The sequence below is a fragment of the Centroberyx gerrardi genome, chromosome 17, assembly GCF_048128805.1.
Source record: "Centroberyx gerrardi isolate f3 chromosome 17, fCenGer3.hap1.cur.20231027, whole genome shotgun sequence".
Taxonomy (NCBI): Eukaryota; Metazoa; Chordata; class Actinopteri; order Beryciformes; family Berycidae; genus Centroberyx; species Centroberyx gerrardi.
The window spans coordinates 2,791,809-2,803,902 of NC_136013.1; the positions used below are offsets into that span (position 1 = coordinate 2,791,809).

The 12,094-nt window shown below is 41.2% G+C and overlaps 1 protein-coding gene across 1 annotated transcript in view; it reads right to left on the reverse strand.

Annotated features, from left to right (window-relative positions):
• esr2b (estrogen receptor 2b) overlaps positions 1 to 12,094 on the reverse strand; it is a 37,963-nt gene that overhangs the window by 9,347 nt on the left and 16,522 nt on the right. Inside the window, exons 3-6 of the mRNA XM_078289484.1 lie at positions 10,530 to 10,723; positions 10,231 to 10,347; positions 9,117 to 9,470; positions 5,803 to 5,941 (exon numbers count right to left, since the gene is read on the reverse strand). Of these exons, the coding sequence (XP_078145610.1) occupies positions 5,803 to 5,941; positions 9,117 to 9,470; positions 10,231 to 10,347; positions 10,530 to 10,723 (804 nt within the window). The remainder of the gene's footprint in view (positions 1 to 5,802; positions 5,942 to 9,116; positions 9,471 to 10,230; positions 10,348 to 10,529; positions 10,724 to 12,094) is intronic.

A 12,094-nucleotide genomic window follows, 5' to 3' on the forward strand; every position in this document is an offset into this window, starting at 1 on the left:
TAAAGTGAGAGATGGAGGGAGAGAGAAAGGCAGGTAAGAGGGGAGGGAGATGGAAAGAGAGAAAGGGGAGACAAAGAGAGAGTAAAAGGGAGGAGATGAAGGAAGCAAGGGAGAGGGAGAGATAAGAGATAGAAAGAGAGAGAAGTGGGAGAGAGAAAGGAGTAAGGTGTGAGAGAGAGATGAGAAGAAAGGGAGAGGAGAGAGAAGAAGAATGGGAGGAATGTTCATCAATTTCTGTTCTTGTCATTTTATAAGCGTTTTATTTCATAATCATTTATATTACTACTTTTCAAAAGCTGCTTTGGAAACATGTCAACTGTCAAGACATTGAGTGGAGCGATATATCGAAATTCAATACATCGCGATAAAAAAATGTGACAATATGTATTGTGGGGCAGAAAAATGAATGGTGATATCAGCCCCATGTTATTCTGCTGTAGGAATCACTAATGAGACGCTTGACCATCACAGTTTCACAAGCTCTCCATCCAAATTATATTATTGTCACTTTGTAACGACATTTTTAAATTGTTGTTTACATTCTAGCGAGCCAATGGCATCGCTAGAAAGATGTGTCTCAGAAATAAACATTGTTGTCACTGAACTTTTATTACATTGTATCATTTTTGTATTGAATCCTGAACCCCACATCGCATATCGAATCGTATCATTAGATAAGCAGGTTGTCCCATCACTAACATTGAAGCCCTTTGAACTGAACAGTAAGGAAATGAGCATCTATGTCTGTTTATGTATGACTGATTGATTGATTGATTGAATCCGGTGAGTCCCATTGAGACCTGTGTACATACATAAATATTCAAAATATTCAAAAAAATATTCTGAATTGCAGAGCATGAAACTAATCCAAAACGAATTATTTACAATTACAAGACTTTCCACATGCAAACATAAGAAGAAAGCCTATTGGGAAAAACAAGAGCAATCCATATATACTGAACAAAAATATAAATATATGGCTGGCCTTTTATTGTGACCAGCCCAAGGCACACCTGTGCAATAATCATGCTGTTTAATCAGCATCTTGATATGCCACACCTGTCAGGTGGATGGATTATCTTGGCAAAGGAGAAGTGCTCACTAACACGGATTTAAACAAATTTGTGAACAAAATTTGAGAGAAATAAGCCTTTTGTGTGCATAGAAAAAGTCTTAGATCTTTTATTTCAACTCATGAAAAATGGGAGCAAAACCAAAAGTGTTGCGTTTATATTTTTGTTCAGTTTATAATACATCACTCAGCAGTAACCTAAAGAGAGTGAGTGTGAAACAGTGAGCGAAAGATAGTAAGACTGTATGCATGACAGAGAGACAAAGAAAGAAAGTTATAGATAGAAAACAGCAAAGAGATGACTAGACAAAATGAGTGGAAATGAGAAGATGAAGCAGTTTTCTGTTGTTTTTTGTTCCGAGCCTCTTTCTGTGTAAATGGATGGATTTGCTGCAGGATGTTTTCCTCGGCCTCCGAGCGGAAAGCGCTGCGTCGGGCTGTCATGGCCGCCGCGCGGTGAAAAATAAGACAGTGTTATGAAAACACACCAAGGTTAAGCTAAAGCCTGTAGTGACAGTTTCCCTGGCAGTGGAGGAAGAAAGGTACAACACTTCACTCAACCCACCAGGACAACAAAGCTCTCTCTCTCTCTCTCTCTCTCTGTCGCTCTACCTCTCTCTGTCTTTCTCACTCTCTTAATCATCTCACTCTGCTCTTATTAACTCTCTCCTGTTGCACACACACACACCACACATCATACACACACAAATGACAGTAGATTAAGACATGATATAGTAATAATAATAATAATAATACTTGTGTGCTGAACACCAAAAGATGGAACAACGGCATAAAATAAATAAAAAAGAAATAGCATAATAAGACACTAAACAATAAAAGCCAACTGAGAAGGAGAATAAAACAATTAGGAAAAAGCGTGTTTAGAAAAAGTGTGTTTTCAGTTGTGATTAAAAAGTAGTGACAGACTCAGCCCTTCTAACATTGTATGAACAATAACGTCTTACTATGGTCTGTCTGTCTCTGGAGGTCAATGAATGCTCAGTCACTCGAGGTTTTTGCTCGTTGACCCAAACTAGCGTTAAACATCCGGCACTCAGACCAGATCCACTGCAAAAAAATGTCTGTCCACTTCCCAGTGTTTTATTTTGTGTCTTGAGGTCCATTCAAAGCTGTGTGTGTGGTGTCATGAACCAAAAACACTCTCAATCCATTTCTCCACGTTCATTTTCCAGCATCTCTCTGAGCCTTACCAAGAACAGGCCGTTTCTGTCGCCGTGTCTTTAAGGCTCATTAATATTAACGACCCCTCCGTTCCGATTGGCTAACCGTTTCGAGAGTGAAACGTGAGACGCCGCGGCCCGGCGGCTACAGGTAGGGAAAACTCTCCGGTAATAAACGATGACGACCGCTCGACCGCTTTGAAAAAAACACTTTGTTAGTCTATTATTTCTTACAGAAATGATAATGAGCGAACCTTTGTGACGCCACAAAGTTACGGAAGTCCAAACGGCTCGTTTAGAGGCTCGCTTTTCTAATATGGATTGTGTGGATTTAGTTGGCGACCGTGCGTTTTGATGCTTTCACCATGTTTAGATAGACCATCCAACTCCTTTATCATCACAGAGGCAAGGGGAGTCCTGCTTTACACCAGATGGGACCTTTAAAGTCACACTGAAAGCTCATCCTATCACACCATATACCTATTTGACAATTTATGCCAAAAAAAAAAGACAAAACAAAATATTTTCTTGTATTTTTAGATCAAAATCTCATTACTTTTACTTCCTGGAAAACAGAAAATCTTTAGTGGTGACATCATCGTGTACCAGGAGGCGTAAAATAAAAATTCCAACCAATAAAACCATCACAGATTTGTAAACAGTCCCGCCCCTCCGCCCCTCTCATCAAATTAAACTGCCTTTCTCTCTCTAACTGATCTCCCATTGGTTTAGACTTTTGAATGACCCCTCCCTGTCTTATGTCCCACCCCCAACATCCTGTTTCAGCAGGAAATACATCACATCAGATGCTCTCAAATGCAGTTTCATTGCGACTTTAAAGCTGCACTTTCAGGAGAAAGTTTTGGATTTCACTCTTCGGTTTCAACTTTCACTTTTTGAGTGCAAAGATGATTTCCCACCAAAATGCTTGTTTTAGTTTATTTGCAAGGTGATAAAGCATTGACGTGAAATGATAAAAAAAAAATGCAATATAAAATACAATGATAAAAAAACACAAACATGTGCAGGTAAGATAAAAAACCTAAGGGGCATATAAGAACATCTCACCTCAATACAAAATAAAAAAAGAAACAAAACTACAATTTCTCTTCCCACTGTTTCATTTAAAGCGTCTCATTGGTTTCTGTATTTTGTTTGTTGTGGTTTGGTATTCTGCTGCATATCGTTCTGCAAGCCAAACTCACCATTAAGAACAATAAAGCCTTAAACCTGACCTGCAGCGATCCTGTACCTCTAACAACAGACAGGCTGCTCACTTCCTTGAATGCATTATGACATTGCTGCTGCCACATTACATGAATCAGTGTCATCTGGTTGAACAGGAATCCAAAGCGCTGGTAGAGAGGCTAATTACTGTGTGTTTACTGTGAATACAAAAGGTGATTTGCAGTGTCAGCAGCAGCCAGCCGTCATCTGGCCAAAGTTGAAGGTTGGTGTGTGAGAGAGAACAGTGAGAGATAAAGAAATCTGGCAAAGAAAATCACCAAGCATCTGAATGCAGGCGGTCCAGCAGAGACGGCTGTATGTATATCTGCAGCAAATGTTGCAAAAAGATGATAACTTTACTGTCTGAAGGTCTCAGTTTACTCCCGGTTTATTGTGAGAGGTCAACATCATCAGTGTGTGTGGAGATGTGGGAAGATCACACTGTAACCACCATCATGCTTTTCTCACACACACACACACACACACACACACACACAGGGTACACACAGTACACAGGGTACACACAGTACACAGGGTACACACAGTACAGTATGTACACACCTAACGGCAGTTGCACACCAGACTCGATTGCACAAGGCGAATAGTTCACCTCCATTCATTGTCTATGAGAACTGATTGCGTGCGCTTGGCATGATGGGATAGGTCGTAACACCAACTGGCATGTTGATATATTTTGGAGCCGGAGCAGCCAAAGAGAGGCAGAGGGCGGAACCCACTATTGGCAGAGCCGCCTGCTATTGGCCCATAATCGACAACCTGTCGATCACTGGACAGGCGACCTGTCAATCACTAGGAAAACAACCCTGTTTCATATCCATTATATCTCGTTAATGACACAATTATTTTGATAAAATCGCCATTTGGACACATATTAGAAGAAGTGAAATTAGCTACTGAGGCCAAAACCTCTTGTCGAAAAAATGTATTGATTTTATATTTTGAGTGAGAAGTTGGGTTGTGGTCCCGTGGTTTTTTTGCGGTTTTATTTCAACAAGCAAAAGTTGAAGAAGTGTAATATTATGCAAATGAGCATGATGGTCACGGACAAACATCTGGTTCTAAAATTCTGGTCATTACATTTTTGTTTCTAGTTCCACTTTGCCTTTGAATGGAAGATGGAAGAGAATTATTATTCCCAAATATTTGGGAATAATAATTTAGATTTCCCAAATTATATAACCCATCTCTGTCAGCAAAAAGAATTAATGCATGGAGTAAACTGGCAGAGATTGTTGGTTTTCCTGGTGTGAAAAGTTACCTGAAGTAGCCTAAAACAGTTTAACTGCTAACTTTAGCTCTAGTAGCCTAAACAGCTAACGATAGCTTGCTAGCTAACCTATCTCATCACAGCTAGCTAGAGCGCTAGAGAAAAACATAAGTACAAGATTACCTTTTTCCAGACATATGATTATGGATTTTATATTTGGGGAAAATTCAATGAATAAAATGCTAAAATACCAAATAGGTCTACATAAACAAATAATGCTAAACAAAAGAAATCGATCCAATGCTTCGCCCAAAACAGCCAGTGAAACGGCAAGCAACGACTTTTACACAACTACAAACACACAAGCGTAGGCGAGAATATATACACACACACACACACACACACACACACACCACACCCCTCTCTGCAGGCATATGAGGAAGCATTTTCTGCCAGTGAAAGCTAACACGCCTTAGCATGTGGGAGTAGAAGACTGAAGCCTGCGCCAAGGGCCTGTCCCACAAAAAAAATGACCCCATGTTATTAAAACTGCACATTGGCCCAGGAACAACTTTATAAAAGCCTTTTGTGTTATAAAACAACGGATGACCACACTACTTTCAGTTCAAATTTGGGCTCGTCTGGCTTTTTCATTACTTTTACAGTTCAGTTTCATGAGGTTTTTGTCTCATTTGGAAACAATATAAATCTTACTTCTTTGATAAATGCTGCAGACAGCACTATTCTCTGAGGTTACAGGCAGTTTTAGATTACAATGCAATAAAATGTGTTGAGTTGGTGAGTTTTATACATGCTCACCTGGGATGAAAAATTTTAATGTGTGAGAGAGAGACAGTATCAGAAAGAAAGAAAGAAAGGAAGAAAGCTAAGGCGAGTACCATGTAACCGCTTGTAAAATCTTTCCGATCTCTACTGTAAAAACTCACAATAAAGAAAAAGAAAAGAAAGAAAGACAAACATCCATCTATCCATCTACCTGCCTCCCATATGAGACATTCATGAACGCCCCAACATTTGCTCTACTAATAACCAAGCCACTGTGAACCGGTGTAACGGCTGTCATGTCTCCTCACCTGTTGAGTTTGAAGTCGGGGGAGAAGATGAGTTTTCCAGGATGGTCCACCGACCTCCACATCAGGCCCAGCATCAGCACCTCCAGCCAGCAGCACTTCAGCAGGTGGATCTGGTCCGCTAGACTCAGCTCCACAAAGCCTGTGGTAATAGGAAATACAGACACACAGTTGGAGCTAATTAACATACAAACATACCTCAACTCCACTCCACTTCCTGCCTTAACCCCTGCCCTGCACCCCTGTTTGTTTTCGTCCATGAAGCTGTCATCCATGGCCAAACTAAAAACAAAAATTCAACATAATTCTTGAATAAACGTTCAAACTGCATTCTGCTGATGGTGTGGTCCTAGCTTGTGAAGAACCCTTGTACCTGGCATTAACATGCGTCTCCTATCCAGATTCTGTCTAGATGCAGTAGATACAGATACACTAGATACAGTTTACCTGGAATCTATTTACAACTGGCATTAAAGGAACAGTTCACCCCAAAATTAAAATTCTGTCATTATCTATTCACTGCCCACGGACAGGGATGCAAACAAATCAGGGGTTAAAAAGGTGACAAAAGCCCAAAGATGCATTATAGCTACAGGGTGTGGGGACAAAAAATTGTGTTTAAAAGCCTGTTTCTAGTACTTTTTTAATGATAAGATATCAAAAACAAACTTTTTAGGTCAAGTTATTGTCACTACAAAACCATTCAGTGCAACTGAAGCAGGGTAACTTTGGTTCAAAGGATGAAGAAACAAAGGGAATGAGCAGAAGAGGGTAAAAATGATGTATTGCATCACAACAGCTTTGAGCCGTCAAGCCGCTCTAACAAACATTCCCATGTCACGTGAACGCAGCATAAACTACAGCCACATTCACAAAGGCGGGGGGGTAGTCGGGGTAGAGTGCGACATGGACGGAGAAAGAAAGAAACACTAGTCTAAGAAATCAATTTTCAAGATTTTGACTGTTGAATCGAGTTTCCTCAGTGAGGGCGAGAAGACGGCCGGGACAATGTGCATTCAAACATTCACTCCTGCCGTGTGGTTACATCTTTCTGCTCTCCGTTAGCCAGCTGTTGTACTTGGTAGCTCCTCCTGTAGGTGTTAACGTGTTTAACTGAATGAGCGTGAAGCAAAAAAAGCAGCCTATAAATTGTATACTTCCTATGAACATTATGGACAAACAGAAAACACTGAAAAAACAAAATCAGTTCAGTGCCGAGTCAGACAAGTCCAGCGACATCACTGAACAGCAGCTTGTATTTTGCTTGACAGCGCCTTTCTCACCTGTCCAGGGTTTCTTAGCTCTTTTATACGGCAGACAATGCGCACTCATTTTCACTTCTATCCGTCTAAAAAAAAAGCAGAGAAAATGGTCTTCGTTCGCAAACGGGGAGTCTTTGTGATCCCTTCACGTTAACACCTCTCCTAGGAAGCTACCTGCTGGGCTGAACACTGGCTGAGAGAGGAGAGGAGAGGAGAGGAGAGGAGAAAGAAGAGAAGGAGAGGAGAAAGAGGAGAGGAGAGGAGAGGAGAGGAGAGGCACTGTAAACCCTCACAGCCACTAAAGAAACAGAGATACAAGGGAGAAAGTGCAAAAAGAGAGAGGAGGATAGGAAAGGAGAGGAAATGAAAGGAGAGGCACTGTCATCCTTTACCTCCTCTGACAAAGACTGAAACAAAAGAACGAAAGAACAAAAGAACAAAAGAAAGAATGAAAGACAAAGCGAACGAATGAAAGAAACTGAAACAACAGAGATACAGAGACAAAGACGGAAACGAAAGAACAAAAGAAAGAACAAACAAACGAAAGAAAGAAAGAAAGAAAGACATAAGTAGCGGCCGTCAAATTTTAACACAGATGATTAATGATTTATTGTCTGTCAATCAGTCTCTGTCTGTCCATCTGTTCAATCATTCACTCATTTGTTTGTTTATTGACCCGTCACCTGCGGCATCTCAGACACCACTGACTGAACTTGGGGGAAAGATGCATCTCACCACTGTCTTCTGCCATTGAGCAGAAGTTAGGGAATGAATTAAAGTCATTGGCATTGAATGAATTAAAGTCATTGAATTAAAGTCAGCTTTGACTTTGGCACCGTCAGCCCTGAGCCGATTGGCTCAGGGCTGACGGTGCCAAAGTCGAAGCTGCTTCCATTGACTTTAATTCATTCCCTAACTTCTAATCTTAACTAGCCTGGTTCCCGAAAAACGATCGGACCAATCAGCGCCTTTGTGGGCGGGACTAAAGTTTGAACCGTTCGTGCAACGGGTTTTTCATTGGCGTTTCGGCAGAATTTGTTGAAATCATTCCTTAACCAACATATTGTCTTTACAAAGATGATATTTTTCATCAAAAACGACCGGCATTCTTGGTAAAGTTAGTAAATACGCCCAGCATCAGCGTAACTGAAAATAACGTCAGAGCGGCCGGATACGTCAGTCACTAGTGATTGGTTCAGGGGAAAATCAAACCCCCCCCCACACAGAAAACGGCTGACAAGGAGGAAATGTCAGACTGAATAATGAAGTGGGAACGAAATGGCCATTCAGTCTGAATATCAGGCTAAATCTTAACCAGTGAATGTCTAAGCCTAACTTGCACCTGACCTCAGTCTTAATGTTTAAATGTCTTCTCAGCAAGAGCGATGTGCCCTCAGACACATATCATCACACACAAACAGGGCTGTAGCCAAGACGACAAGTCGAGTCCGAGTCAATTCCAAGACCAGGTCCGGTCGAGATTGAGTAAAGACCGAGACCAAAGGGATCATCAAGTCCTAGTCAACACCAAGACTAAAACAGGTAATACACTGAGTACATTTCTTTCCAAATGCAAAAATAATCATTAAAGAGTTTCTTGAAGTGATGAACGTGAACAAAGCAGATTCTGACAATATGTTAGAAAAATATTTAATTGTATTGTATTGTATTGTGTGAGGAAAGAAGAACCTTTCAACATCAAACTAATCAGTACAGTGGGATTGACTGATCAATAAATAGAAGTTTGAGGACCATTACCAAACACATTTCTACAGGTGAAATCCAAATTGTTTACAAAAAAAAATGAACCAAACATCAATAAAATTACCTGTTTTTTTTCTCATTTTTAGATAGGCAGGAAAAAGTTGGGTCAACAACCAATAGTGGTTGAGACAAAGACAAGTCCCAGTGAAAAGAGATATGAGATCAAGACAAGTTCCAAGACGTCAAAAAACTTTTCTCTAGACCGGATTCAAGACTGAGACCAGACTGGAGTCCTACAGCCCTGCACATAAACACACTCACACTCAACGCCCCCCGTACTGCAGATCTTACCGGGGATCTTTTTGGCCCAGCTGATCATGAGGACCAGCTCCTTGTCGGCCAGGTTGGTGAGTGACATCATCATGCTGGCCTCGGTGAAGGGCTTCTTCAGGTCCTCCATGAGGTAGATCTCCGGAGGTTCTGCCTCCATGATGCGCGAGATGAACTGCTCGGGGCTCATGGCCGAGTGGTGCGCCTGGGGGAGGGGGGGCACGAGGGGGAGGGGCGCCTCCAGGTGGAGGTGCCGCTGGGCCCGGGACCCCGGCCCCACCCTGGCCAGCCCCCTGCCCCCGTTGGGATCCCGAGCCTGGGGTCCGCCACGCCGATGCCTGGCCCCCCGGTAGCTACAGCGCTCGCGCCTCACACCTGGTTGTATGAACACAGCAAGGGACATGAGGAGTGTTTTTTGGTTGTTGTTTTTTTACCTTCCTTCTTCCAATGTGTGAATGTATATATGGATTTATACAATTTGTACTGTTTTCCTTGTTTAAGTTTTGCTTTTATGTGAAGCACATTGAGTTTCCCTGTGTAGGAAATGTGCTATATATAAATAAAATGTTACTTACTTACTATCATATGTCCTGCAATGTCCCTTTGCACTGTATGTAAGGTCTTGTTTTCCCTGTACTATGTGTTTCAATAAGACTGATATATCAGGCCGATATTGGCCTTTTATTAAATATCAAATACTGGTCAGTTAAGCAGTCCACTGCAAATATGATGGGGGTTCCTCACTCATAACTACCTAAAAACTATCAATAAAACCTCCAATGAAGTTTTACTCTCTATGCAAGTTTTATTTATGCATTTAACTTCATGTTTTTTTGTAAGTTAATTCTTCATTTAAAGGCCTAACGTATCCCAAAACGTGTATTAGATTGTACTGTGAAAGTTTGTAAGTTGACAATATATCTCTGCACCAATGTGACCAAGTCAAATTCCTGTACAATTATAGTACTTTGTGATTCTGGTCCCGTGCTTTCAGAAAATCCTCAAAATCTGAATGGCGTAATGAGATCAGTAGTAGTGGCCTTTAACTTCTAACTTTCATGATCCTATGAATTATGTGTGGTCTCAATTAAAATATTATAAAGTGAAGATGCGATGAGAAAGCGAGACGGCCTACCACACTTCATCATGCCCACTTCGTAGCATTTGCGTAGGCGGCAGGCCTGGCAGCTTTTACGCCGGTTCTTGTCGATAGTGCATTGGTTTGTGGCGGGGCAAATGTAGTCATTGTGTCCTAACAGACAAAGAAAAGAAAGACGCATTGGGGCATTACATTATATGAATGTTTCAGATAGATAGATAGACGGATGGATGGATGGATGGATGGATGAAGGGAAGGATGAAACAGTGAATAGATAGACAGAAGGACATATGGGCACACAGGATGATGGATTGACAAGTTGACAGAAGTCATACCTTGGATACTCCTCTTGAAAAAGGCCTTGCAGCCCTCGCAGGACCACACGCCGTAGTGGTACCCAGAGGCGTAGTCGTGGCACACGCCGCAGAAGTGCATGTCGGCCTTCCCTACAGAGGATGAGGAGGAGTTCAGCCCTTCGCCTCCCTCCTCCAGTCTCTTCACGGGCAGCTTGTTAGAGCTGATGAGGGAGCTGCGAGAAACAGTGAACATAGACCCAGTTAAAGGGACAACTTGACATTTTGAATTTTAGCCTGTCATTCACTCGTCATTAGTCTGCCAACAGGCACTTTATTACTGAGAAAGTCTCCACAACGGCATTTCAGTCAACTGAAAAATTGCGTTGGAGACCTGTCAGCATTCTTCATTGAAACAGAATTGGTATAGAGGCTTTGCAGTTGTATCACAAATCTCCCAGCAGCCATGCCTGGTGCGATCATGGACGTCCACTGGAGAGCTGGTTGTGCACAAATAATGGCTAAATATATAGAAACCAGGAAAGAAAGAGAAATATAAAAGAGATATATTTGAAAAAGATTGTTGCGGCGTGGGTGTAGAGCCATTCAGAAACGAGTAAAAATAAATATTCTGATAAGGTAGATTTGTCTCCAAATTTACAGTAAAGTGTAAACTGTCTTGTCTTTAGCCCTAGTCTCTACTCCAAAACACTCTGAGTTGTAGCTTGAGAAGACTCAGCTCAGTTAACCTGAACAAACTGTTAGCTAGCTAACTAGCCAGCAAACACACTGATGTTAACATGCTACTACTAGCCACTAACTCCAGCTTCTACTAGATATGCTAGTGGGTAAATCAGATGTGTTTACAACAAGTGTTTGACAGTTAGTTGACCAGATACTACAATGTTGCTAGCTAAGAAGACAAAACACAAATCAATCAATCAGATTTATCAGTGGTGAAATGATCAGTTCCCAGTCAAAACCAGCACAGAAATTAATGCTGTCTATTTAATTCTGTTGAGACGGTCATTTGTACATTTAGAAATTCAATCAGTTGCTAACAGCCACTTTTACCCAAGAGCTGTGGACCTCCAATATGGCTGCCGGAGTGTGTAACGAGAGCCCAGTATTGCTAACAGCAAGCTAGCGTATTAGCTTTTGGGTATAGCCTGCTAAACAGCCCGCTAAAATTGTGTTCACTTTAAAAGCAGGTTAGTGCAGAGGGTATTGAGGTGGCAATCAACTAGGACTACAAATCTGCAAAAAATTACAAGCTTGTCACAGGATTTTATTCTCTATCCAGACTTATCAATATTTCAGGATATTTTTGGATTGGATTGGATTTTTGGACATTGGCTTGAAACAAAGGAAAGTATCTTGAAAGTTTCTTCTCTCAAGACTCAATTTCTTGTTTTATGATTATTTCATGGAATAAGTCATATTGACATGAATCAAGTGATTTTTTTTAAATTGGCAACATCATCTGATTTTGCAGTAAGGTAATTAAAATGATGGTTAATAACATAAAATCACTTGCCAAGCTTGTAGTAAAGAACAGCTTGTTAGGTTTTATTGCTGAATTAATTTCATCCATGTGTCAGCGTCAG